General features: G+C 44.9%; 2 protein-coding genes across 3 annotated transcripts; both read left to right on the top strand.

Moving 5' to 3' along the window:
- The first annotated feature begins 1,149 nt into the window (after positions 1 to 1,149).
- Positions 1,150 to 4,364, top strand: LOC121620234 (heat shock 70 kDa protein 1). The gene is made up of 2 exons (XM_041956206.1): positions 1,150 to 1,372; positions 1,922 to 4,364. The coding sequence occupies exon 2, from the start codon at positions 1,945 to 1,947 to the stop codon at positions 3,862 to 3,864; it is 1,920 nt and encodes a 639-aa protein (XP_041812140.1). The 5' UTR covers positions 1,150 to 1,372; positions 1,922 to 1,944; the 3' UTR covers positions 3,865 to 4,364.
- Positions 4,365 to 5,146: 782 nt separating this feature from the next.
- On the top strand, positions 5,147 to 26,974 carry taok2a (TAO kinase 2a). 2 transcript variants are annotated; one of them, XM_041956205.1, is made up of 20 exons: positions 5,147 to 5,629; positions 10,075 to 10,215; positions 12,680 to 12,751; positions 12,959 to 13,060; positions 13,463 to 13,508; positions 13,596 to 13,692; positions 13,819 to 13,932; positions 14,174 to 14,265; positions 14,360 to 14,453; positions 14,608 to 14,689; positions 14,796 to 14,966; positions 15,439 to 15,648; positions 15,845 to 15,973; positions 16,178 to 16,414; positions 16,505 to 16,633; positions 18,814 to 19,017; positions 19,471 to 19,710; positions 19,798 to 20,010; positions 20,623 to 20,805; positions 21,232 to 26,974. In XM_041956205.1, the coding sequence occupies exons 2-20, from the start codon at positions 10,084 to 10,086 to the stop codon at positions 22,120 to 22,122; spliced, it is 3,438 nt and encodes a 1,145-aa protein (XP_041812139.1). In that variant the 5' UTR covers positions 5,147 to 5,629; positions 10,075 to 10,083; the 3' UTR covers positions 22,123 to 26,974. The 2 variants fall into 2 exon arrangements, with proteins under 2 accessions (XP_041812139.1, XP_041812138.1); XM_041956204.1 differs by having other exon boundaries at positions 19,798 to 20,019.
- The last annotated feature ends 695 nt before the right edge of the window (positions 26,975 to 27,669 follow it).

Here is a 27,669-nt window from a genome sequence, read left to right as displayed (position 1 = left end):
AAGTACTTCTAAAGAGTACTTAAATACAGTACCTGATTACATTTGCTTGGCAGTAAACGTACATCCTGTCTTTTTCTGAACACTTTTTCTTGATCTGGATGGAAAACGTCATGAAATCAAGGAAAGATGTGAGGGAGAATTCATGAGGGCTGAGGAGAAGAGAGCCACGATGCTCAGAGGGTCAGAGGCCAGGCTGTGTGGTTTTATGATGGCGGTGGTCTTGATGTGGGTCTGGTCCCCTGAGCCAGGAACTGCTTCTTAATTTGCTTTTAATGATTTTCTTAATTTTGGCGCATTTGAAGATCTTTGGCGTCATCTGCTGGTAGTATAAAGAATGACACCGTAAACCTAATTTTAACACCTTTAATATTTCAATGGTTTTTATGCTTACGTCATCTCTGTAGTTGTAGCTCATTAAAAGATGAGCTACAACTGATTAAACTCAAGCTTATTTCCTTTTTGTTAAATATACCTCACAGTCAAGTCTTTAAAAGAAAAAAAGTATTGATTGTAACTTTTGTTGTTTTTGAAGCTGAAACAGAGAACATGTCTGTGTTTGCATAGAATAAATAGAGATATGGACCACCGTCTGTATCTCAAACACAGGACTACAGACCGTACACTGTGCTCCTCAGTTTACCATAATGAACCTATTTCATGGCCGTGTCAGTACAGTACCAAACTGGTGTCTGCTGTTAGTTTGGAAAATTTTAACCAATAAACTATAACCAACGACTTACTGTAATTATTTTAATGTTGAATCAAATGCAGCTAAAGGTGTTTTTTCTCACAGGAAAACAACGTTTCAGCAATACTTCCCATTTTACTAATTAGGAATAATTATTAATATCTATTAATATCCAAATGTCGGCATTGAAGCAGTTTTAGTCAAGCACTGGTTGGATCTTTAAGTGGAAATGTAGGAACATTAGTGTTCAAACGATTATTTGTTTTGCTGAACTGCGTATTAATTTATTTGATTGTGTTTATAGATGATTTACATCGATTGTTCTCTGTTCAGTCTGTCTGTATTCGCTCAGTCGCTGTTTTTGTCCTCGGATTTTGAGTTTATTGTGCTTTATTGTCTAGAAACACACGGACACGTCGAGCAGCGTCTCAGCTTCTCCAGAAAGTTGGAGAAACTTCTGAGGACACGCTTCCGGTTACGTCATCACGTCGCGTACTCGCGCTGAGCTCTCTGATTGGACGACGTACTCTGAGGAAACGTCGAGAAACAACCAGACAGGAGCCAAGAGCGTATAAAACGATGGTGGCGGTTAACTTCGCCGTTACTGAGAGTACAAGAAAACTGACGAGAGGAACGACTCGACAGCGGAGGGCTCTTCTTCTTCTCTCTCATCTTTTCTCGAGGGTAAGTACTCTTCTTCGGTTAAATTTAAGATGTTAGTTTGACATGTCCGCTGTGGGTTTTACTTTGTAATGACTTGTCTGCGCTGGACGTCGGGATTAATGTACAGTGCTGTAGTTTTCTTCTCGAGTTTGATTTAAGACAGCGCTTTTAAAGAGCACATCTATAATAAAGTATCCGTTGCTTTTAAACTAGATCACATCCAAATGTGCTAATTATGTGAAAATACGTTGCAATGCGTTACACCGTGTTAACGGGATGATAACACCGCATCAGTCCACTAACTTAATTTTGCTAAATCGTTCAGGTCTTCTCGAAATTTCGGCGTGTTAGCCAGTTATTGATGATGAGACATAGACAAATAATTAAAGCTGATGACAAATGTGCTGTGTTATTTATGTTATGCTAAATGTGAAGCCAATGATGTAATTTAAGCATTAAAGTAAAGTGATGATGTTTCTTACACTGGAAACTATTAAAGAAAGCATTAATAGTTGCTCGAGGTGTTTACACGTCCATTTTAATTTCTAATTTTTGTTTCTGCATCTTTAGGACATAAATAGAAAACGACAAAAATGTCTGCAGCCAAAGGTGTAGCGATTGGCATCGACCTGGGCACCACCTACTCCTGTGTGGGGGTTTTCCAGCACGGAAAAGTAGAAATCATCGCCAACGACCAGGGCAACAGGACGACCCCAAGCTATGTCGCGTTCACCGACACAGAGAGGCTGATCGGGGATGCAGCCAAGAACCAGGTGGCTTTGAACCCCAGCAACACTGTGTTTGATGCCAAGAGACTGATTGGAAGAAAGTTGGATGATCCAGTGGTGCAGGCTGACATGAAGCACTGGCCCTTCAAGGTGGTTGGAGATGGAGGGAAGCCCAAAATTCAGGTGGAATACAAAGGAGAGGACAAAGCCTTCTACCCCGAGGAGATCTCGTCCATGGTCCTGGTGAAGATGAAGGAGATTGCCGAAGCCTACCTCGGCCAGACTGTGTCCAAAGCGGTCATCACAGTCCCGGCGTACTTCAACGACTCCCAGCGTCAGGCAACTAAAGATGCAGGCGTGATCGCAGGACTGAACGTCCTGAGGATCATCAATGAGCCAACGGCGGCCGCCATCGCGTACGGTCTGGACAAAAGCAAGTCAGGAGAACGTAACGTCCTGATCTTTGACCTGGGCGGAGGCACCTTCGACGTGTCCGTCCTGACCATCGAAGACGGTATCTTTGAGGTCAAAGCCACAGCCGGAGACACTCACCTGGGTGGAGAAGACTTTGACAACCGCATGGTCAACCACTTTGTGGAGGAATTCAAGAGGAAACACAAGAAGGACATCAGCCAGAACAAGAGAGCTTTGAGGAGGCTGCGCACAGCTTGTGAGAGGGCCAAGAGAACCCTGTCGTCCAGCTCACAGGCCAGCATTGAGATCGACTCTCTGTTTGAGGGCACTGACTTCTACACCTCCATCACCAGGGCCCGCTTTGAAGAGCTGTGCTCCGACCTGTTCAGGGGAACGCTGGAGCCGGTGGAGAAAGCCCTGAGGGATGCCAAAATGGACAAGGCGCAGATCCACGACGTCGTCCTGGTGGGCGGCTCCACCCGAATCCCCAAAATCCAGAAACTCCTGCAGGATTTCTTCAACGGCAGGGAGCTGAACAAGAGCATCAATCCTGATGAGGCGGTGGCTTATGGTGCTGCCGTCCAGGCTGCCATTCTCTCAGGTGATACCTCCGGCAACGTTCAGGACCTGCTGCTGCTGGACGTGGCGCCGCTGTCCCTGGGCATCGAGACAGCTGGCGGAGTGATGACGTCCCTGATAAAACGCAACACCACCATCCCCACTAAACAAACCCAGACCTTCACCACCTACTCCGACAACCAGCCCGGGGTCCTCATCCAGGTCTACGAAGGGGAGAGAGCCATGACCAAAGACAACAACCTGCTGGGCAAGTTTGAGCTGACAGGGATCCCGCCTGCGCCACGAGGGATCCCACAGATCGAGGTCACCTTCGACGTGGATGCCAACGGCATTTTGAACGTGTCTGCAGTGGACAAAAGCACCGGCAAAGAGAACAAGATCACCATCACCAACGATAAGGGCCGTCTGAGCAAAGAAGAGATCGAGAGGATGGTGCAAGACGCTGACAAATACAAAGCTGAGGATGACCTTCAAAGGGACAAAATCGCTGCCAAGAACTCCCTTGAGTCTTACGCCTTCAACATGAAGAGCAGTGTGCAGGATGAGAACATGAAGGGCAAAATTAGTGAGGAGGATAAGAAGAAGCTGATTGAGAAGTGTGACGAGACCATCAGCTGGCTGGAGAACAACCAGCTGGCTGATAAAGAGGAGTATCAACACCAGCAGAGAGAGCTGGAGAAAGTGTGTAACCCCATCATCAGCAAGTTGTATCAGGGAGGAATGCCTACTGGTAGCTGTGGAGAGCAGGCACGAGCCAGCGCCCAGGGGCCCACCATTGAGGAGGTCGACTAAAGTGGAACTAAATATGGACTCTCTTAATGTTTAATATTGAACTTCATACCTTTGTTTTGTAGGTGTTTCTCCTTGTACATATAATGTGTAATCTTAACAATCAAGAGATTTTGAGAACGGGCTTGTCCATATGGTTTTATGTTGCTGCAATGCTGGAATTTGCAATAAAGATGACTGTTAAATAAAGTTTTTATGTGTTTTTTGGTTTTATCTTGCACTGGTTTCAGTTGAGTTGGCAATGCATCTTGAAACATCGAGTTATCAGAATTTAACATGAAATGAAACCAGAGATTATTGATATTCTGCAAACAAACAGTACAGCCACATTAAAAATAAGAGAAAGAAGAGAATAATTCAAGTTACCTGCTGCATACACAACCTTTTTCATACTCTAAAATTTTGTGAGGTGTTTTTTAAACATAGCTCAAACACCTTGCTTTTACGGATTAGAAAATAAGACGTGGATTTTGAGAAATTTTGAACATCTAGACTTGTTAATAAAGTGTCAAAAATAATGCAGTGCAGTACGTAGAAATTCCACTAGATGTCACTGCAACGGTGTCAGTTACCCCACTGATGTTAGAGTCTGTGTGTTTCATGGGAGAATAAACTCAGTGCCGTCACCAACTATCACTTTGTTTTTGTCTGCTTAATTGGTGCTTTAAAGTGGGATCACTGAATTTACTGTGACAATGACCATCACCAAATGTCCAGCAATAAATGCCAAACACAGATGGACTAAACTGAAACTGGTCTCAGTTCAGGATTACATTATTACATTACCCAGGTTACACGTTGTTCCACAATATCTCACACTGTCAATCTTCACTGTGGACATCTGTTTCCAGAAATATCAAACAGGTTGCTATAAAACAGACCTATTTTGTACAACAACAAAGACCACAATCAGGAGTCTCAGTTAAGGTTTATTGATTGAGTTGCTTTCTTCTAAGGCGATATTTTTTGCCATGAATTAATTTCCTAACAAACCTCCTTTTCGCCATATCCCTTTCTCGATGGATTTTTATTCCATCTTGAACACTGGACATTTTACATAGACAATAAAGTGCTGTGCCTCATCATTATGAAATGTGGTCAACATATACGGAGTCTTGTAAGAATAATCATTAAACCAAGCCTTCGAGCCTTTGTACTAGATTATTAATATTATCTAGGTCGATTTATTTATACCGTTTTATTTGCGAAGCGGAAGCCTCACAGGAAACAGAACAAATCTTTTTCCGGTCAACACTTGAGTCCCGCCCCACCAGTCTGTGCCATCTTGTATTTAGCCAGAACAAAAACGGTGGAAGAAACAAGTCCAAGCTCAGGATGGGGCTCAGATATTAAGACGAATTTTAAGAGTATATTTTAAAAAGGTTAGGTGTGACGGGACAATATGCTTGGAAGTGTGACACCGCGGAGAAATATCAGCCACACCCCGTAGAATAGCTAATGTTAACATTAGCTTGCAAGCTATCAAAGCTAAGCTAGCCAATTAGCTAAGGCTAGTGACCCAGTAACGTAAGAGGGACAGCTAGTGAGTTTGAAGTTTCTGTTTGAGCTAGCTAAACTAGTCGTATAATAGCTAAACATTTAATTTATTTCACTGCTGCTGTGAAATCAAGAGGGACTTTGGTGAAAATGGGCCAAACGTCGTGCTGATTGTCTGCTGAGAGGAGACCCGGGCTATGAGGATAGAGGCTCGCTAGCTTGGCTGCTAACAGTTGTTTTTCGTTCCAGAGCGGAACCAGAATAAGTCGCGGTAAGTAATGCTAACGTTACGTTGAGCTAGCTGCAGTGTTCCAGTGGTTTTCGAACTTCGGTCCGGGGACGCCCACATTGATTTGTTTTCAAAGGCCTTCTGTAATATGAGGAATTGTGTAAATTGTGCTGCAGCTGACCGTTACTCTAACGGATCGTTGTGTCTGCATTCGTTTACTTATTAACGCTTTTTTTGCATGCCGAATGGACAATTAAGAGACACAATGAAGTGAGAATTTTAGATTAAAAGACTACATCCTGGGTGATATTTGGACAGATATTGTCTAATAGAGTCCTTTGGTTTTAATTCGTTTCCAGCTGGGGGTCTGTCGATCCCCCAGAACAACCAGTCAGGTTAACATTAGCTAACGTTACTGCTGTCATGAAGAGTTAGCCCCCCACCGAGATTTATCGGCATTTACTGAAGTTAACACGTTCATAAATGTAGTAATCGACGGATAAACCGAGCATGGTTTTATGTGATGCAGTTAGTTGCATCCAGGTGGTTTGAATCCTGCATTTTAATGTGTAACTTTTACCACAACAAACTAAATTCAGATCTTCAAACCTGATCGGTTGAGCTGCTGACGGACATGATGTTTGAGACCGGCCAAAACATTTATTGCCAGCTGAATAACACTAATTTCTGTTGGTGAGGTGTGTATCAGGATGTTCTGGAGACCAGTTATGGCGCTGCAGTGAGCAAACAAACTTAACTTAATAGATCTGAGCTTTCCTTTTTGGGGCAGAGGTTGATGCAGTGCTTCAAAGCCACACATCTTCAATATCCCATTTTCCTCCTAAAAACCTTTAGAGAAATTCAGTTTGATGTGATGAAGATGTCTGCCTTGGGAGAGTAGGCATTGGATCATGGAAAAGTATTCAGTTTCTACTTAATGTGCTTCCATAGCCATGAGTAGTTTGCAATTTGCAGAATGGCAGTTACAGTTTATACCTTTTCATCGTCCTTAGTGTTGCAGTTGTGGATATTTTGGTGTTAATGCAACAGCGTGAACTTTTCTCTAAAGACTGGACCACGCCCTGTGAAGATTGTTGATCCATCATTGCTTGTGATCCAGCCTCTTGTGTTTTTTTAATGAGGAATCACATCTATTACGGCTTTAGATGTGTTTGTAATTGCCACTGCTAAATGTTTGTACAGCCACTTTGTATGAATGTTCCACACACATCCACAACAAGGAGCCTCTGTTATGCAAAACTGTTTCTAAGTCAGCGCTGAGTTCAGCCATGTGATTTTGGTCATTCGGCACCACTGACATCAAACTTCACGTCACTACTTTATGTTAAAAACAACTGTCTTGGGCTCTGTTTCCCTTTTCCTTCTCTGTTCTTTGTTTCTGATACTGTCTTTAAATTTAACTGAACTGAACTTGTGTGAGTTTGTTTTTCCCGAATAGGAAGTTGAGGAAATTTGCTCCCCCAGTGTTGTGTGCCTAAACTCGTGAGAACAGCCCGGTTCCTTGGAAAATCACAAAAATAGATACAAGATGGCTTCTCATTTCAAAAATGGGGAATGATTGTGTGGTTTTTGCATTTCAACACAAAGCTGATGAGTCAGAAAACGGTGGACAACTATAGTGATAGACCTTAAAAAAAAAGTACATGTCTCCATCCATGAACTTGGGTTTTTAGAACATTTCCACTTAGTCATAAATACCAAAACACTGGGTCATTTATATGGACTAAAAATACATTTAACATGACCCCATTTGAAGGCCACAGTTATTTTCATGATGCTACCTTGTATTGTGAAAATGTATGGTGTGGAGTGAGAAAACATACAAGGAATGGCATCATAAACATCCTTAACCAGATCAGAACCAGTAACATCACATTTACGTTGTGTGGGCTTTAAGCAATTAGGATGCCCTATTTCTCTTTCTAATTTGAAATGCACTTCCATTTCTTTCACAGTTTTCATATTTTTCAGTTTTTCCTCTGACTGTAGACAGTGGCTGCGGGCGTCTACTCTCTTGCCTCGGATAAACACCATCAGGCCACTGAGTGCCACATAATATATGATTGGAAATAGGTTCACTGCATTCTGAAGAAACGTTGGTTTGGGGGTGGGAGGGTGGGAATCTGTCTCCTTGTCTGGCACAGATTTACTAGCACGTTTACACAGCAGTGCTTTAAAAGGAACAAGCCTGGCAGTGCTGCATTAAAGAGGAACCCCGAGGCCGTCTTTTCATGCATTCTCTGAATCACAGAGGCCTGGTTAGGTTGCCGACTCTCCTCGGGGCTCCAGCTGACACTCAAGGATGAGCAGCTACATTAACCCCATTATAAAATGAAGTTGCATTTGTCAATAACCCAGGCTCAGTGTGCAGGCTGAGATTACATTCAGGGGGCTGATTTAATCAGCTTGGCTCATCTTCATGGATTCACTCTATTTATACCGATCTTTGATTTGAGTTGGATAGTGAAGAACTGTGGTGCTGTCAGTTCGGCTTTCTGCTGCTCGCTGATCTTCAGATACACGAGACAACACGTGCATGGAATTAAATATATGTTAAGATAAAATTTTCTCTTTTTTTGTTCTCTTATTGGTTTCTTTTAAAAAGAAGGACACCTTCCCTTATACTTACGTGGAGCTGAAACAAGCAGTTGATTGGTTCATCAACATTTGATTTCTCTGCAGCAGTCTTGATGAATAATAATTCATAATAATTATCAAACGAAACAAACAAGTTTGGAAATTTGAAAACATTTCCTTGGGCTCAGAAAAATCCTGATTGCAGTTTTCTGGCCTTTTAGACAACACAGTTTATTGATTCATTGAGAAATTGATTGTCTGTCAGGTTTCTGTCTGTCAGTGGAGGGTGGATCCCTGACCTGAGCCCGGCGAGTCCAGCCAGGTTCAGACAAATATTTAGAAGTGGGGTTCCTTCATGTAGGCTAGCCTACTTGATGCGCTGCAATCGTCATTGGTAACGCCCATGTAATCAGGGTAACCTGGCAAGCTGTAACCATGGTAACACCTTAGCTCAGCTTACACGAACTGCATGTGGTTCTGTCACTGCTCTGTGTGGGTCAGACAGAAGTATGTAGCCCAAGTTGTCTTAAGTTGTTGGGGGTTTCTTTGTTCATCTTAGAAAGCGGACGCTGGTGTTCATCTTCTTTTTTTTCATCCTGACGAATCACTTATTGGTCCTTTTTTTTTAAATTAATGACATAGAACAAGTCAATATGTGTATATAGTAACACCATGAAGTCAGTATTAGATTGCCTTTGAGCTGAAACAATTAGTAGATTAATTTGAGAGAAGTAATGGGCAATAGTTTCAGAATCCATCATTCATCTGTCTTCATTATAATTTACATCTTTATTACAAAAGGAGCAACACAAGCTTTGACCTGTTAGACTGGTGATGAGCTGTTGGGCCCTCGCAGGTTTGATGCTTTGGATGTTACAAGTTCCAGCCTAAACTGAACAGTTAATAGTTGAAATCCATTCATGTTGAAGTGCACTTTGTGAAAACCAGCTGCCATTTTGTCTCCCCCCACTCACTCTCTGCTGCTCATGTCCCCTTTCTGTTTGTAACTCACTCCAGTTCTTCAGGGCTCTCACAGTCGAACATCCTGGCTTCTCCGTTGAATGTTGAATGTCTTCGTGTCACAACTTGTCAGCCGGTTACTGTCCCAGATAGATCAGCTGTGGGAGATAAAGGCTGTTTTCTCTCACCACAGAGGTGCAGGGCCGTGATAACTGCAGACGTTTAGACCAGACAGCAGCCAGTCATGACATTCTTGAAAAATTGCAGAATATTTGAGACATGCACCGTGGATTTTGGAAATCAGGGAAGCTGATAAAGTGTCTGACTTTGGTGCACATGAGGGAATTTGACAAATGGGTCACTTAACAAGAGTACAAGAATGCATTTTCCAGCATGTTTAACACATTAATTAGATGGTTTTCTGCCCAACTGAAGTGGAAAACAGACGCTTCACATCCTTCAAAAACAAAATGGGCACACAGTCCACGATCTAAAATTAAACCAAAGAGTAGTTCCTTCAGCAAAATTCACAACACAGGACTGGAACCTGCTATTACAGCCGAAGGGACTGCCGTCTTTTTCAGTACATCACAAGCAAACCGTTGATATTTCTGAGGCTTTTAAAGACTTCTCGTTTAAATCCACAGTCTCTGAAAACAAAAACATCAGGTATGATGGGATGTTGTCTTATTTCTTTTTGCAGATTGGGACTAACCAGTAAAGAGGAGAAATTCTTAGGACTCTTTATAGTGAATAACAATAACCATGATTTATTTGAGAGTGCTACTACTGAAAAAAAGACTTTTGGCCATTTTAGGAAATAACTTTAGAGGTCTGGAGGTTTCGCCTTGTTTTGATCTTTAACCTGAGTATTTCCGCTCCTCACTGCAGTCTCCCTTCACCAACCAGTGCTCTCCTTCCTCCTCCAGGCCCTGGCCATGCCCTCGAGTGCACGGGCGGGCAATCTCAAGGACCCCGAGGTGGCAGATCTCTTCTGCAAAGATGATCCGGAGAAGCTGTTCGCCGACCTCCGTGAGATCGGCCACGGCAGCTTTGGAGCTGTTTACTTTGTAAGTAGAACATCCACGTCCACCCATGTTGTGGCTGCAGATGTTTAGTCGTGTGTGTGTGTGCGTGCGTGCGTGCGTGTGCACGTGTGTGTGTGAATCAGACTAAACAGCCTTTTTCGCTTCACATCCAGCTTGACATTATGTTCATGTTAAGGCCACGTGATGATGGAAAAGAGGTAGCTGTCCAGCCACGTGGGAAAGTACAGGTGTTCATGTCTGTTCAGAACAGCCACACTTGAAGGCCGTCGTAGAGAGGCGGGACACGTGATACCATTTAAACATGTGGATAACAGCACACCCTCTCACCGTCTCTCCTGGAGAACATTCATAGTGTTGTACTCTGCACCCTGCTTACTTTCTCACCTCCACACAGCTGCCAATCATGATGTGAAGTGGGTGTGAATGTCAGATTGGGGGAGGGGGTTCCAGAGCTGTTTGACTGTCTGACGAGCGGCTCTGATGAACCATGCTGACAGCTTTACCCCAGCTGATAAGTAACGACTGATTTATCCACCCGCTGATGTCATCTCCAGTCACCAGGACAATAATTTACCAGATTTGACCACTGAAGACGTTGAAGAGTTTAAAAGTTGATCTTGAGTTGCTGCAACTGTGCCAGGCTCTCGTTTCTTTCACTGTTTATCACTGATGTAGCTAGAAAGCTGTGCATGAGGCTGATGTTCTTAATCATTGACTGTCCTCCAACCGGTGGAAACAACCATCAGCGAGCGCAGCAAAGTTGAATAAATCCGACGCGGACCTTGATTCAGAGGTCTGGATACACAGCACACCATGTGTTCTCAGCTGATACAAGCTCAAACATTCAGAAGATGATTATCTTCTACTTGTTTGTTGGCAGTTTCCTGTTTTGTGTGCAAATATAAAGGAAGAAGCTTCTCTGTGTGCCGTCCCTGCTGCCCAGTGCTGAGAGTCTGCTAAATGAAATCTAATTGTTTAGATGTTTATCTGAATTTTCAAGAATTTCCCTGATAAATGCGCGCTGAGCCCAGGAGACCTGAGCAGTGTTACTTTGTCTGGGTTTCTAAAAGGCAGAAGTTCTGTCTGTGTGCATTGTATCAGGCGACCGTGAGTCTTGAAATTTCCCTGCCGAGTTGGGACGACAGTGGGAACACATTGTGTGTATGCCTGCACTGAGCTGCGCATCTCATTTTACCTTTATTCTTCAGGCTGTGTGGTAGACTAACACCTCCACAGTGTTCTCACCGCCACACTGAATGTCTGAGTTTCAGCGGATCCTTAAAAGGCCATTAGAGATGTGCTACAAAAATAGATGATGTGCATCAATTTGCATCAATTTAACCAGAGTGCCACTGCTTCACACTGTGTTTCCTCAGAGCTCAGACTGTGTGTCCACTTTGTTTGTCAAAGGGGACAACCGACCGTGAATTAACGTTTATAGCATCAGTCGGACTTCGGAGCACTATTTAATGTTAAAACTGTTTTAAATAAGCTTGTGCATCTCTACTGGCTGTTTTTAAGGTTTTTTATTGTTGTTTTGAGCGTTTCTCAGACGGTTTCACAGCTGATTTCAGTCTGGGCTCGGACCGACTTCATGTTGTCGTCACAGTGAAATATGCCTTCATCTGGTGTCTGATAGCAGCATCCTCATTTGGGATTCAGGATCAAGCCGTTTGGAGGATTAAGCATTTGCAATAGATTTCAGAACATATTAGTATTTTATCCAAAATCGAATTATGTAGTTTGGCCGACAAATGGATCGTTCTGTACATTTTTGTTCTCGTCTCACTGAACACGTCAGGTTGATCTTTTGGCACCACCAAGTGGCCCAAAAAATATTTCATGCCTTCACAAACAACCTTTTATCCACAGCAGTAATAGGGTGAAGTTTAAGATTTAAGAAGTAGTTGCTAAATCAGGATATTTTCATTGACAACATTTCTTAACACCACGATTAACTGGATGGAGATGGCTTCAGACTGGCCAAAAAAAGTACATGGTCAGGTTGCCCTGGTCAAGTTGTACTTACCATAACAGACGAATACTGACCCACTGGCACAAAGATGATGGTGCTTTTGTCCTTATTCTGACATTTACATGCATTAAAGCAACCAGGAGCTGGCTGACATGACAGATCATTACATGTAGAGATGCAGCCTCATTTTCAAAATAATTCACTTCAAAGTTGGACCAAGACCAAAACTTGCACAGTGCAGCTTCTATAAAGCCCAGATAACACTGTTTCCACTCATAGAAATCGACTATTTATCTATCAGCTGGCCTCTTATTGCACGACACACACAGAAAAGTCCTCTTATTGCACGACTGTAACAGTTCAGATAAAAAATCCATGCTTTGCCATCCATGCTCAGTCTGACTTCCCTAAACAAACAAAGGTTAATAAAGAAACCTGTTTCTTCTGAGGAGGCTGGTTTCTTGACTGCACATGTTTAATGTATTGATAACTGTGTTTGTCATCCAACAGGCCCGAGATGTGCGCAACAATGAGGTGGTGGCCATCAAGAAAATGTCCTACAGCGGCAAGCAGACGAATGAGGTACCAAACCAGAAAGAAAAAGCTTCTTTCCTTTTAGATTTTAAAGTCTCCCTCCCTCTTTTGCTTCATTTAAAAATGACTTTACCTTAAATTTTAAAATCTGGGTGTTCCCTGCTTCCATATTTTTAATGTCTGTTCTAAAACGCTTAGTATTTCTTTGATAATACCAATCTGTCTGGGGACTTTCTGCTTTGTGTTCATGAACAGAAATGGCAGGACATCATTAAAGAGGTGAAGTTCCTGCAGAAGCTTCGTCACCCCAACACCATCGAGTACCGGGGATGTTACCTGAAAGAGCACACAGCATGGGTACGTATCACATCTGTAACAAATGTCAGAAAACTGAGTCCATGATGATAATCAACAACAACCCAAAAAACAAAGATATTCACTTTACGATGATTCAGACAGAAAATTGTAGTCTTGTACTTTTACTTGACTACATTTTGGCTCCAGTTAGCAATACAAAACCTGATCAACAAATAAGTTTTATTATAGAAATTGCTATAATGAACATTATTCTAAAGTGGTCCGTTTGCATTATGAGTAGTTTTTTTAATACTAATGCTGTTTTACTTTTACTTGTAATAGAGTATTTCTTCACTGTGGTATTACTCCTTGTAGTGAAGTAAACCGAGGCTCACATGTGTACTGTTTGTTGCTGTAACAGGATGTGAATGTGCTGATCATGTCCACTTGTTTCTCCCTCAGCTGGTGATGGAGTACTGCCTCGGCTCGGCCTCAGACCTCCTCGAGGGTTAGTTTAACACCGGCAGACATTCAGACGGGATTATTCCTCGGTCTCTTGTTGTTTGTGACTCTTCCTGTGCTCTTAATCTTGCAGTTCACAAAAAGCCACTCCAGGAAATTGAAATAGCTGCTATTACCCATGGTGCACTGCAGGGATTAGCATATCTTCATTCTCACAACATGATTCACAGGTAAAATCTCCTCACACTGTAGTATCTCTGGCTCACTGTTAATCTGATGTCAGTGTGGTAATGTTTAAAAATGCTACACGTAGCATCTTTACGTGCACTCAACAATCACACACGTGTCTTCTGTAGGGACGTGAAAGCGGGAAACATCCTGCTGACGGAGCCGGGTCAGGTCAAATTGGGGGACTTTGGTTCTGCTTCGATCGTGGCTCCGGCCAACTCCTTCGTCGGGACTCCGTATTGGTGAGCGTTCATGCAAACTACACTTCCAGCTACATTTAATCAAAGGGCGGGAATGCATGTTGATACAAGTGTTCAGGTCGTCAGTCCTCCTCTAATTAACTCTTCACCAGTCGCTGGTCTCGTTCACGTGCTCTAAATCCTACTTTCTTAAAAGGTGTGAATAATACGGTGAGGTTTTTCTGCAGAGCAGGATCAATAAATGTACAGAAACAACTGACATCTGCTCTGCTTCCCTCGTTAGGATGGCCCCAGAGGTGATCTTGGCCATGGATGAGGGTCAGTACGACGGCAAGGTGGACGTCTGGTCGCTGGGCATCACCTGCATAGAGCTGGGTATGACCTGTAGTCTGTCCTGGTCATGAGTGTGTGTGTTAATAAATCAAGGCATCAGTTTATAAAGATCTCTGACGTTGTGCTCTTCCCACAGCCGAGAGGAAGCCCCCACTGTTCAATATGAATGCTATGAGTGCCTTATATCACATCGCTCAGAATGAAAGCCCCATCCTTCAGTCCAATCACTGGTGAGGATATTTCTGTTTCCTGTTCTGAGTTTGATCTTTACAAAAGCCGTGAATGTCTTTCATCCAGCTGTCAACCTGTGTTGCACGTCACACCCCCCGCCCAAATAATAATAATTATACTAAGTAAATAGCATAATCCCATGTTTCTCTGCAGGTCTGATTCCTTCCGCAACTTCGTTGACTCTTGCCTCCAGAAGATTCCCCAGGACCGGCCTACCTCGGACGTGCAGCTCAATGTGAGAATTCTTCATCCACTAACATCTAACCAAAACACACACACACACACACATAAACCCCCCCGTGCAGCGTCGTCATGCTCATCTGTTTGCTTCCATCCCGCAGCATCGCTTCTTGTGCCGTGAGCGTCCGCTGACGGTGATCATGGACCTGATCGCACGAACCAAGGATGCAGTGCGGGAGCTGGACAACCTGCAGTACCGCAAGATGAAGAAGATCCTCTTTCAGGAGACCCAGCAGAACGGCCCTGTGTCGGAAGGAGGGGAGGATGAGGAGGTTAGGAGAGAGAGGGGAAGATAACGTCTGTGTATGAGCAGTGGGGATGAATGATTGTAGAAGGAGAAAGGAAAAGATGTGCAGAATAAGGAGGAAAGGAAGGAATTAGGAGCATAAAATGAGGACGTGGGGAGGTGAGGAGACTGAGGAAGTTGGTTGGTCAGGAAGTTGCTTGACTTAAAAATGCTAGAAATAGAGTAATAACTTTGACTTTAATTTTTTTATGTAGTTTATATCTTTATTAAAGTAGTTGTCAGGTGCAATAAGAGCATAAAATGCAGCTCAGTGTTATTCTATTTCTGAACATGAAACTCTTTGAAGTGGTTGAGTCTTAATGATGTGCTCGTGCTAATTCTTCTCTTTTTATGTGTGACAGTCTGTCGTGTAGCAGCGTACAACAGCAAAACACTCCACACAAGAAAAGACGTAATGCATGTAGACAAATAATAAAAACATGAAGGTCTGTTTTCAGGAGGTGGAGCAGTACCTGCTGCGGACAGGCACAGTCAACAGCATGGAGAGCTCCCAGTCCGTGCCCAGTATGTCCATCTCGGCCAGTTCTCAGAGCAGCTCGGTCAACAGTCTGGCAGACGCCTCCGATGACAGCAGCAGCGAGATGGCCATGATGCAGGAGGGCGAGCACACGGTCACCTCCAACAGCTCCATCATCCACCGGCCCACGGTAAAGACTCAGATCAGAAGGTTTCACTGTGTGGAGCTGGACCGGATCTCTGAAGTCCCCCCTGCCCCCCGTCATTTATAGACGTTTGTTTGTTTGTAAATTCATGTTGGCTCATGACCCGTCTAGGTTGATAAAGATGAATGAGGTACACCTGAATTCATGTGGTGTTTTGTGTGCGTCTCGTCCTCCTCCTCAGGGCCAGGACAACATCTATGATGACCCTTACCAGCCAGAGATGGACCAACCCCAGGCTCCCTCAGCTGGACGCCGCCGAGCTTACTATCGCAACCGTGACCACTTCGCTACCATCCGAACCGCCTCCTTGGTAAGTCAACTCTGCAAAGCCTCTTCCTCCTTCCTAATTAGTTATCATCATTCAGCTGCAGATGTTAGTTCATGCCACAGTTTCATGGATAGTATCTTCTACATGACAGCAGGTTTCACATCTTTCACAGACCTCTGCTGGCCCACAGAAATAAATTGCACTCTTAAACGCTGGTGCTCATCCGTTTATCCCCCCCTCCTCCAGGTCACCCGTCAGATTCAGGAACACGAGCAGGGCTCGGCGCTGCGGGAGCAGATGTCCGGGTACAAACGCATGAGGCGGCAGCACCAGAAGCAGCTGATGGGGCTGGAGAACAAGCTGAAGGCGGAGATGGACGAGCACCAACTGAAGCTGGACAAAGAGCTGGAAAACCAGAGGAACAGTTTCTCCACTGAAGCCGACAAGCTGGTCAAGAAGCATCAGGCCATCCTGGAGAAAGAGGTGCGACTGTAGAGCTGCGTGAGTCGATGGAGGCAAGTCCGCTGGTTACGGTTCATCAGTAACACTGACGTGGTTTGCGTCCTCTTGCAGACGAAAGCGGCTCTAGCAGAAGAGAAGAAGTTCCAGCAGCACATACTGGGCCAGCAGAAGAAAGAACTGACCAGTTTACTGGAGTCACAGAAACGCCAGTATCGCCAGCGCAAGGAGCAGCTCAAAGAGGTAACAGCTAACTCATTTTCCCATCGGCAACACCAGCGATGATAAAGGGTGATAGTTCCCAAACCAGAACACACTCAGAACTCGCATTAGTGGTTACCCTCGTGTCCACTGGTTGTGTCGCAGCTCGACATCCACCAGCGTGGGACTGGAAGCGTCTTCAGCAGACACATTCAGTTTTATTTAGAGTATGTTTTTTGCCAACATGCCGGCTTGAAAGCATGATTGCAGCTCATTTGGATATTTCAGTGTGCCGGTACAAGAAAAAGGATTAACATGCAAAGTGAATAACAAATAAAATGCATCATGTTGAATTTACACATGTAAATTTCAAAGAGCAATGAAGGAAACACTTTGCTCACACACCTGAAACTTAGGACCAATGAGTGTCTCCACCAAACACTTCCAGTGTAGTACTCTTGAAACCTGTACCGACATTACCTAAACCCTCCAACGGTTTGTGTTGTAGACAGTTGTCTTCGATGCAGTCAGGCTGTTGCTTCCAGGTAACCTCCCTTCACTTTTCCCACAGCTGGGAAACGACAGATGAGACTTGAGAAGCTGCAGCATTAATGAACTGACTCAGCATCCTTTAAACTTCCTGCTAACCTTTTCCTCTGCTGCGCTCACATTCACCGTCATGTTTCTGCAGCTCGCTCAGCAGAGGAGGACACAGCACGTTCAATGCCCTCAGTGTGTGGCAACAAAGAGACAGGTTTTGATGTCGAAACAAACAGAGTTGAGAAAACCAACATCAGATGACGGCTCTGGTTGCTCCAGTTCTCTCTGACGCGCTCATCCTTCATGTCAGGACGTCGTGAGGTGTCGGTTGTCCTCCATGATTCGCTACACGGGATAAAACCATCAATTCTACTAATGTACCTTCTACAATAATAACACGGCTACATGCTTGAGCACTAAATAACATGATGGAGTAACTTTGAATAGTGAACATTGCTGTTGCCCAGCAGGATTTCTACAGTCTGCACTTTTTGTAGGAGCCATTCTAAGATAAGCAAATGCAAGACACTAATTGGGCCAGTAGGGGTCACTATGCTGTGGGGGCATTGTCTATAGCATTGATCCCCAACCCGTGGGCCACGGCCCACTGGGTCATTTGGTACTGGGCCGCACAGAAAGAAAAAATAATTTCCATTATTTTGTTTTTTCACATAATTTGTTTGATTTATTTTTCGAGTCTTAATGATGTTTTATTTTGAAAAGTGGCCGGATTCTCTCTGTTACATCCGTCTCGCTTGACGACACCATAAGTCACGTGATATATCCCGCTTAATTAAATCCCAAGCTAACAATATGAACAACAAACAAAGACAAGATAACCCTTTATTCGTCTCACAGTGGAGAAATTTGCATTTTATAGCAGCAACAGAAATAGAAAAATAGAACAGACATCACCACACACATTCCAATATGGAAATATTAAAGAATATAAATAAAAATAATATAAAGTGTAGGAATTTTTAACTGTACACAGTACAGAGTAATATATACATCCATCTAATGAATGCATTAGTGAGAAAAGCGATGCTACCGGAAGTGCCCTCGCAATTTTATTTTGAAATGTATCACGTGATTTCCCGTACTGACAGTGGAGGTGCCTGACAGTGCCAGTCTGCAGCCAGGTCCTCTTGACATGATTAAAAAGTGGATTTACGTTCATTATTATTGTTATTATTATTAAAGAGAAAATACCTCAGTTTTTAATGCCGATCTTATCATTTTATTTTGTTTTTATCTGCTACACCTTTAGACTGGGCCGTGAAAATATTGTCAGACATTAAACTGGGCCATGGTACAGAAAAGGTTGGGGACCTCTGCTCTATAGGAACCTTCGTCCAGGTGACAGGTGTTGCTGGACGGAGGAACAGTATAGTTTTAGGCCGCTGTGCCAGGAGGGGTGACATGCAGCATTGTCGTATCGTGTTGTATTGAAGTTGAAGAAACGAAGCACAAGGGTGAGCAAATAAAATACCACGAAGCAAAGAAACAGAATCACACTTTTAATTCATAAACACCACACAGCTGCATCACAGCAAGAGCATCAGCTATCGTCATCAGCCCGTTCATGCAGCCCCGCAGTGGCTTTAAATTTAGGCTCAGCTGCTGCACTTGTCTCAGGTGTTTGATGTCCAGTCCTCTTCTTTTGTCCTCTCTGTAAACAGGAGCTGAATGAGAACCAGTCGACCCCGAAGCGGGAGAAGCAGGAGTGGTTGATCCGTCAGAAAGAGTGTCTGCAGCAGATGCAGGCGGAGGAGGAGGCCAGCCTGCTGAGGAGGCAGAGGCAGTACTACGAGCTGCAGTGTCGCCAGTACAAGAGGAAGATGCTGCTGGCGCGCCACAACCTGGAGCAGGACCTGCTGAGAGAGGTGCAACAGCCGCGTTCACGGATCAGATCCCCCCTAAACACAGGGCCGTTAGGGTCGTTTGTTAAACGTAGACTGTGCTCACACACGCACTGGATGTTTGTTTGATTCTGTTATCAGACAGAGTGACATGACTGAGAGTCACAGAGTGATCCTGTACACCCTGACTGATTCTGATCGAAATGATTGATTCTGCTTTCATTTATTTTAGAGTCTGATCTGGAATCAGGGTTGTATCTTAAGCTGTAGGATGCTTACAGCCAGCTGTAATGGCAGCTGCTGTGAGTAGATGAAACGTGTGTGTATTTACACTCGACCTGCTTGGTTTGATTCTTTTCATCTAGAAACGAGCACGTTGTGGTACAGTCACGTCTTGATAATCCACAAACACAGGCCCGTAGTTTAATTCATCCTTCCTGCTGGACTTCTGCTGACCTCTGTTTCGTCCCCCACCAGGACCTGAACAAGAAGCAGACCCAGAAGGACCTGGAGTGTGCCATGTTGCTGCGGCACCACGAGTCCACTCAGGAGCTGGAGTTCAGGCAGCTGAGCTCGGTGCAGCGAACTCGGGCCGAGCTGATCCGAACGCAGCATCAGACTGAACTGACCAATCAGATGGAGTACAACAAGCGTCGTGAACAAGAACTTCGACAGAAACACGCCATGGAGGTCCGGCAGCAGCCTAAGAGCCTCAAGGTATGTAGGAGACCTGGGTGAGGGGGGGCTGTGATTAAACCAGAACTGTTTTGTTATTATGTGATCATCATTAAAACCTGGTTTCAGTCCAAAGAGCTGCAGATCAAGCGTCAGTTCCAGGAGACCTGTAAGATTCAGACCCGGCAGTACAAAGCCCTGAGGAACCACCTGCTGGAGAGCACTCCCAAATCCGACCACAAGGCCGTCCTCAAACGCCTCAAAGAGGAACAAACACGTAAGCTGGCCATCCTGGCCGAGCAGTACGACCACTCCGTCAACGACATGCTGTCCACACAGGCTGTGAGTAAGGCAAGGAAACCCCCCCGCCCACCTTCTACACCTGAAAACTGCACCTCAACACGTCACTGCACCGTCATCAGCACCACGTCAGTGTGTTCACCGTGACAAAGACACAGCTAACACACATTTCATTTCTGCAGGGAACATTTATCAGCTGTGCACAAACAATAAAGAGCAACTTTAGTTTTCAACTGGATTATTTCATAGATACTACAGCTAATATGCTAATTTGAATAACTGATCGATATGGCAACATGAAATTAAACAGTTTTGATCAGTTTATTGTTTTAAATCATTCATTAAGTCAGTGAGATGTTCCAACTGAACTTCGCTGCTTTTCCTTAGTTTGAATAATCAGACATTTTTAACTGTCTTCTGATATTTTGTAGAGCTAACTGCTTAGCTAACAAACGATAAGCAGATAAATCAATAATGGAAGTAACTGTTCCTAACTAGTTGATACTAAACAGATTAAACTGATGTAGTTTTAGTTAATGATAATCTTGCTCAGCTCCTGCTGAGAATCAAACGCTGCACATCATTCATGAGTGAACAGCCTCTCCCGCTCCGTCACTCCGCTGATGCCGACGCTCGTCCCGTTTCGTCCCACAGCTGCGGCTCGACGAGACCCAGGAGGCCGAGTACCAGGTGCTGCGGATGCAGCTGCAGCAGGAGCTGGAGCTGCTGAACGCCTACCAGAGCAAGATCAAGATCCACACCGACACCCAGCACGAGCGGGAGGTGAAGGACCTGGAGCAGAGGGTGTCCATCCGCCGGGCGCTGCTGGAGCAAAGGGTGCGAACACACGGTCCCTGTTACTCGTCTTTAACTCGAACACAGCCTGAATGGGTTTATGCGTGATGTGATTCTTTGAGGGGGGCAGTTTGAGCGGTGTTACAGCTGCTCGTCCAATCACACACTCAGAAAGAAGCGTCTGCTGCTCCAGCACTCATTCAACAACATCCCAAACTACTTTCAGCTGTGAAGAATGATTATTTTCATTATCCATTAATCTGCTGATTATTTAGGGAGAGAATTATGCTCGTTTGAATCCTCAGAGCTGAAGGTGATGTGTTGAAATAGTTTTATTTATGTTACACAGATACTCAGAAAAACATGAAATGTGAGGACGTGGAAGCAGAGAATAAATAAACAGCTGACAGATGAGTTGCTTGTTGTCGTGGCGACTGCGGCGCTAACCGTGTGAATGTCTGTTGTCAGATCGAGGAGGAGATGCTCTCCCTGCAGAACGAGCGCTCGGAGCGGATCCGGACTTTGCTCGAGCGCCAGGCTCACGAGATCGAGGCCTTCGACTCGGAGAGCATGCGTCTCGGCTTCAGCAACATGGCGCTGACCGGCATCCCGGCCGAGGCCTTCAACCAGGGCTACCCGACCCCCAGCCCCTCCTCGGGCTCCGGCGGCTGGCCGTCCCGGCCCGTCCCCCGCTCCGGCAGCCACTGGAGCCACAGCGTCCAGAACTCGGTGTCCACTCCGTCCTGGCGCAGCCAGAACCACGGCGGAGGAGGCTTCAGCCGCGCCGAGTCCATCACCTCGTCCCACGGCCTCGGCAGGGACGGCGAGCTGCACAAGAGCGGCAGGGGCCACCCCTCCGCCTCCTCCTCCTCCTCCTCCTCCCACCATCACCAGCAGCACTACCTCCCCCAGCACTACCAACACCACCAGAGCACGCCGCAGCTGTACCGCGACAGCCACGAGCGCGACAGCAGGGAGCGCGAGCGGGCCAGGGAGTGGGTGGGAGGAGGGGGCCACTACTCCCAGGGCCACCACCACCACCATCACCACCACCACCTCTCTTCCCACGCCTCCTCCCAGTCCTTGGCTCTCCTGCCTCCCCCACCGCCACCTCCCCCCATCTCCCTCTCCTCCTCCCCTCCCTCCTCCGCCTCTTCTTCTTCATCGTCACAGGGAGGCTACGGGGGCGGGGGCCTGAGCGTCAGGGGCCCCGGCCTGATGGCCCTCAGGAACAGCCCCCAGCCTCTGAGGAGGACGGCCTCCGGGGGGCCGGGCGGCGGGGGGAGCGACGGAGGGCTGAGCCGGAGCACGTCGGTCACTTCTCACATCTCCAACGGCTCTCACCTCTCCTACTCGTGAAAGCGCCCGACTTCTCCTCTCTGTGCCCCCCCCCGCGAGCGTCGTTCTGCTTCTGTGAAGAAACCCAGCGAGGCCGCGAGGGGTTCCACCCGAGCACAGAGAACAGAAGTAGAACCGCCCAGGAGACAGAGAGGGAGGGTGTGAAAGGCTTCGCAGAGTGAAGTGATCATTGAAAAAAAAAAAAAAAACCTAACAAACCCCCGTTTTAAAAGTGTAAATTTTAACGTCTCCTTTCAGGAGCGCTCAGAGACTTTAAACGGTCCCTGACGCACAAACAGAAAGAGAGGAAGCCTTTATAGAGTCCCGCCGAGCAGCAGGCCCAGAGGATCGCTGCCGGCCTCCTCCACACGTTAGCTACAGAGAGGTCCGAGGACGCGTCCGCGAGTGAAAACGAGCCGCGTGCTGCAGAATGAACACGTCCAACACGCCAAGATCTCCTTTCTCTTCTTTTTTAAACAAAGCAGGAAGTCCACACGTTCATTTTGTACCACACTGAATCCACTGCACAGTGTTGACTTTGTGGGAGACGGTTCAGCTGCGGCTGGACCGGTTTGAGATTCAGGTTTGAGCCGAGACCTTCGGGCGTTCGGGTTTAAAGTTGAGCCGGCGAGCGAGTTCAGTCGATGTTTATTCAGTTTGTCTGGAGCGGCGAGCGGCGGTTGTGGAGCTTCCACTTGGCCTGCGGTGCTTTAAAAACCACTGTAACTATGTAAATAACAGGAAATTGTAAACCCAGTTTTTTGATTTGTAAGTGTTTCATACGTTCAGCAGGGGGGGGGCAACCAAGGGAAGATTTCTTGAAGCCACATTTCTTTAATTTGTAGTGATAAGACTGTATATGACGATTAAACAAACACTGCCGTCTCCGTGCTGGGCTGACCCGGGACGACTCTACCACTGCCCTTTAAGTCTGACGTGTCGAGCCGTTCGATCCGTTTGATCTGTGGCCGTTCAGAACAGAAGCTGCTGAGCTTCAGCAGGAGGAAGCCTCCCCATTACAGAACGAGCTGTTACAGCTTCGTACTGGGACAGACTCGTCGTCATGGCTGCAGTGACTGAAGTCCTGTCCTCTGGAGTAAAGGCTGAAGTGAGCGATAGAATCCTCCATCAAACTGTGAGTTTATGTCTGGTATTTATTTCTCCAGCAGGTTTGGTTACGTGTGCACTCTGCTGCTGTAGCTGCTGGTTAGCTGGTTATTCTGACTATAAACCTGCTAAAGATCAGGCTCACTAAACCCACATATGTTGTATAAATATAACAAAACACACAGTCCTGGGTGGGAATCGCTGACCGAACACACCCAGAGATTGGCAGCGAACAGAGAGTGTGTGTCCAGATTTATGATGGTAGACTCGTTAATGTGGACTCTCAGTACGTCTGACGGGGTTTGTGAAGTTTCTCCCTCCTGCTTCCAGTTTTTGTTCTGAACACACAGCTCAGACTGCAGCGACGTCACCTGACCGCAGGTAGAACGGCAGAGACAGATGTCGGAGTGCTCCTTTAAAGGGACGCTGCCGCAGAGTGATTCGGAGTGAGCCGAGCACTGAATCTGTACGATCTGTGCTCAGAGAGTGTGTGTGCGCGTTAGTGAGACTGTGTGTGTGCATGCGTGCGTGCAGCTTACCTCCACCTGTCTCTCCACACTTCGGTCTGCATCTGTAGATAAGATGTACATGCTACATTACAAATTAGTACAATTCAGTGCATGGAACTTGTGTACAGGCGGCGTTTGTATGGCTAACATGCACACTACCTATTTATATAAATGCATATAAATGTAAGATACCTGTGGAAATGCTGCAGGTATACTGAAGATTGTTCACTGTCCAAACACTTTTGACTTGCATTGTACTTACCAGTGTACATAAAAGCACTAACTTTGAGACTGTGTTAGAGTAATAATAATGATTATTTTGTCACGTGAGTTATACCGATTTGTACTAGATTCAGACAAATAGATCCTATCATTATTATTACCTCTACTGCAGTTGGAGTATTTATGTTGTATGCTAATTTTTAAAATGTAATTGCCAATTTTGACCACTAGGTGGGGAATAAGCGCAATGTTACTGTGATAGAGCTATAAAAAGAAAAAATATTAATGTTTTTTAAGGAGGACAAAAGGACTACCTTTCCCAGCATTCCTGTCGAGGTCTCAGGGAAGGAGTCTACAGTTCTGGGCAGGGCTGCGTTCGACTTTTTACTTTATTATTTTTTATTTTGAGCCAGTATTAAAGTGGAGCGTCCGCAGTCGAGTCGAAAAACACGACGCATTTCCAGATTCTTTCACGACGTTTGGTGCCATGTTTTCTCATTTTCTTTTATGTTTCACACTCTTTATTCGCCGTGTGCAGAACTTCCCCAAACACGCTGTAACCTGCAGGATACGGAGCCCCAAAGTGGCCAAAATTCAATCATATGGAACGAATAGTCATATTAGGAAATGGAGTAAAAATACTTAAATGATCCAAGAATTAGTGAAGAAACTGGTCAAAACTCCTTTTCATGAAATGTTTTATTGGATTTTATGGACGTTTGTATTTTAGATGAACCTTCTTCTGTTTTTCTCGGTGACACTTTTGTTTCACGCCTCTTCGTCCTGTTTTATTTCATAACTTCACTGTCATGAACAGAAACAACCAAAAAGTTTTGGAAGAGCCCATCTTGAATTAAGAAAAAAATCTAAAATGAAATTAAAAAAAAACAGGAAAATAAGTGATGTAACAGTCAAATCAGAGCAGAGAGTTCAGTTTGAGTCTCTGGATTCCCGGCCGGGTCATGTGACTCGATCCTGCAGCGGTTTCTCTCGTGTTGAACTCTTTGAGGCTCCAGCTGCAGAACTCCACTCTCTTCTGTCCCGGTTCAACACCTTCATTTCATTTTGCACAGTCCGAATGGGTAGAAAAATCACGCGGTCGCTTCCCGCAGCGCCCCCCGCAGGTGGAGGAGGCGTCCTGCCGGCCGCCGCTGCAGGAAGCGGCTCTCGGTGTGATCTGATGCTGTCTTTCGTGTCTACCTCATTTGCACTGATAGTAAAAGAATGTTTGGGTGGGAAAAAGAAGCATCTGTGCTGTTTGCTGAATTTTTCGTTTCTGTCCCGCATTTGTGCAAATGTTGACGAGATGCTGGATGAGAGCAGGAGGGGGCGGAAACGTCCTCGTTAACGTCTTCGGACTCATCTCTTCAGGACATGCTGGACTTCAGTCCCACATGGAGACGCTCAGACGTCCTGCTGGGTGACACAAGCCCCCCCCCATCAGGTTGTGGATGTTTGTGGATGGAAATGCTTGGTGGGAATCTGCTGGATGAACTCTTACTGCTCCCCATCCTCTAAAAACCTCAAGAAAACGTTTGAACCGTGAGATTTCATTTTGCCAACTTAGTTTTTTCTTTTTTGACGCGTTCTTTTGTACGGAGCTTCAGTGCTGACATTCCTGACTGATTTCTGCCAATCGAAGCTGCACTGAGAAAGAATCCCTCCCACAGAGAGGAGAGCAGATGTAGATTAATCCTGCTTCTGATGTCGGACTCACCGACGTCACACGTTTGAGTCCCGACAGCAGATAGACATGAGCGTGCTGTGAGTAGTTCACTGACGTCAGGATCTCTGTGTTTTCATGTTGTCATAATTAAAGGAACATTTTGGGGAATTGATGTTTGCCGTGTTCTCCAGAGTCACACGAGAAGAGACGAGTGTCGCTGAAGCAGCAGCTGATCAGCGTTTTTATTACGGATCAATCTGCAGATTATTTCCCTCATTTGATTCTTAATTTTCTCTGAATCTGATCGAATCTCCGACTCAAACATATTCCGTTTGGAGCTGAAACAATCAGTCGATTAATGGACAGAAAATCAGTTTTCATCATTGATTAATCGCTTCAAGTCTTTTTACAAACAAAAATGCAGAAATATTCTCTGCTTCTGTTTTTCCGTTTGGTGTCACAGTAAACAGAATATTTGTAGGTTTTGGACGTCAGCGACAAAACCACGTTTGAAGAAGTCACCTGAAATGTTTGTACGATATGTTTTCTGACCTTTCATCACGTAAATAATCGATTAATTGGAAAAAAATCTACAGGTTGTTTGATAATGAAAATGAGTAGCAGCCCTTCATTGTTAATTGGGCTATTATTGATTGATTGATTCATAAATTGGTCTTCAAATGTCTTGTTTAATGTGATCAGAAGTCCAAAGATATTCACTTCATCGTCTCTTAAAAAAGAAAATCAGTAAATTCTTAGAATTAAAAAGCTGGAAATTAGTGGCACACCTGTTTATGATCAGATCAGCTGCAGGTTAAACTTCAGTCATTTATACTGATTCAGCTGTGATTCAGTGTTTTTGAAGCAGTTTGAAGCTGAAACTAGTCTGACCCTGTGGTGCGTTCATGGACAGGCTGAAAAATGATAATCAGGCACACACGGCTGAGCAGAGAACGTGAATTATCTGTTTTAAAAACGTGAAACGCTGCTGGCTTCAGCGCTCGTCCCGTCTGTCCACGACTCGATGGCAAACCAGCAAATTTCCCAGAATGCTGTTCTGTTGTTAGTCCTTGATTTCTGTCATGTGGGTCCATAAATCACCTCGTCAGTGTTGCTGTCTGGACTCTGAAGGCAGGAAACACTTTCCCTCCCCCCAAAAGACAAACACACCCCGACTGTCCTGCTGTTTGTGGCCAGCAGGTTCATGACTGACAGGAGCTGCTGGGATGAGGATGAGGATGAGGATGGACACAGCTGTTTCAGCAGGAGGCCGAGTTTAAAATGTTCAGGTTCAAATGTTCGGAGGAGTTCCGAGACGAGTTGTACAGAAACGTAACAAAATAATTTTGGAGAAATAAAAGAACAAAAAGCGAAGCGTTGCTCTGAGCTCGTTGTGGTCTGTTGGGTTCAGGTGTGGTCACATGACTGATGCTTCATCACGTCTTCAGTTTAGTTTACAGCATAAACTTTTGTTCAAAACCACAGAACTTTATTTTAAAGTCCAGCACAGATTCGATTTGTTCACATCTTCAGGATTTGAATTCCTGACTCTGAATGACAGGATTATGTCCACTGACTCTCCTGCTGTAGACACTTGTTTTTTTTTACCAGACACACATGAACCAGACACACATCCTCATCTGTTAGAAAACTACAAATAATTCTGTCTTTAAATGATCAATGACAAATCCAATTCAGAGAGTTCAGAGGAATCCTTAGACTGGATTTATGAAGTGGATTTATGTGTCTGATGATCATTTACTGTCTGTCATGATTTTCTGCTTCAATATTTTACAGTTTCCATTTTAGCAGCAACAAAACACAGAAACTCATTTTAATTACATCAAGTTTTTGTGGTCCAAAATCAATCAGTGACGATACTTTATATTTATTTAATATTCAGATGACTTATTAATAAACGATAAAAATTAAAACACTCATTCTTGCTATCTCATAATTTTATTTTTTTTTTCTTGAATTACTTTCCGCCTTCTTCTCCTGGGGGAACTGTACTTCCGGTGACCTCAGAGGTGAAAAACCTAAAAATAACTTTTCAATCTGTTT

Source organism: Chelmon rostratus, chromosome 17 (assembly GCF_017976325.1).
Source record: "Chelmon rostratus isolate fCheRos1 chromosome 17, fCheRos1.pri, whole genome shotgun sequence".
NCBI classification, from domain to species: Eukaryota; Metazoa; Chordata; class Actinopteri; order Chaetodontiformes; family Chaetodontidae; genus Chelmon; species Chelmon rostratus.
Note: the sequence above shows the minus strand (reverse complement) of the source record. Positions and strands in the feature narration are given on the sequence as shown.

What these genes read in the sequence shown, in the direction of transcription:
- LOC121620234 (XM_041956206.1), top strand. Translation starts at nt 1,945, where the DNA reads ATGTCTGCAGCCAAAGGTGTAGCGATTGGCATCGACCTGGGCACCACC.
- taok2a (XM_041956204.1), top strand. Translation starts at nt 10,084, where the DNA reads ATGCCCTCGAGTGCACGGGCGGGCAATCTCAAGGACCCCGAGGTGGCA. An exon ending in AAGGAGGGGAGGATGAGGAG is followed by an intron (nt 14,967 to 15,438) that starts GTTAGGAGAGAG and finishes GTCTGTTTTCAG; the next exon opens with GAGGTGGAGCAGTACCTGCT. An exon ending in CCATCCGAACCGCCTCCTTG is followed by an intron (nt 15,974 to 16,177) that starts GTAAGTCAACTC and finishes CCCCTCCTCCAG; the next exon opens with GTCACCCGTCAGATTCAGGA.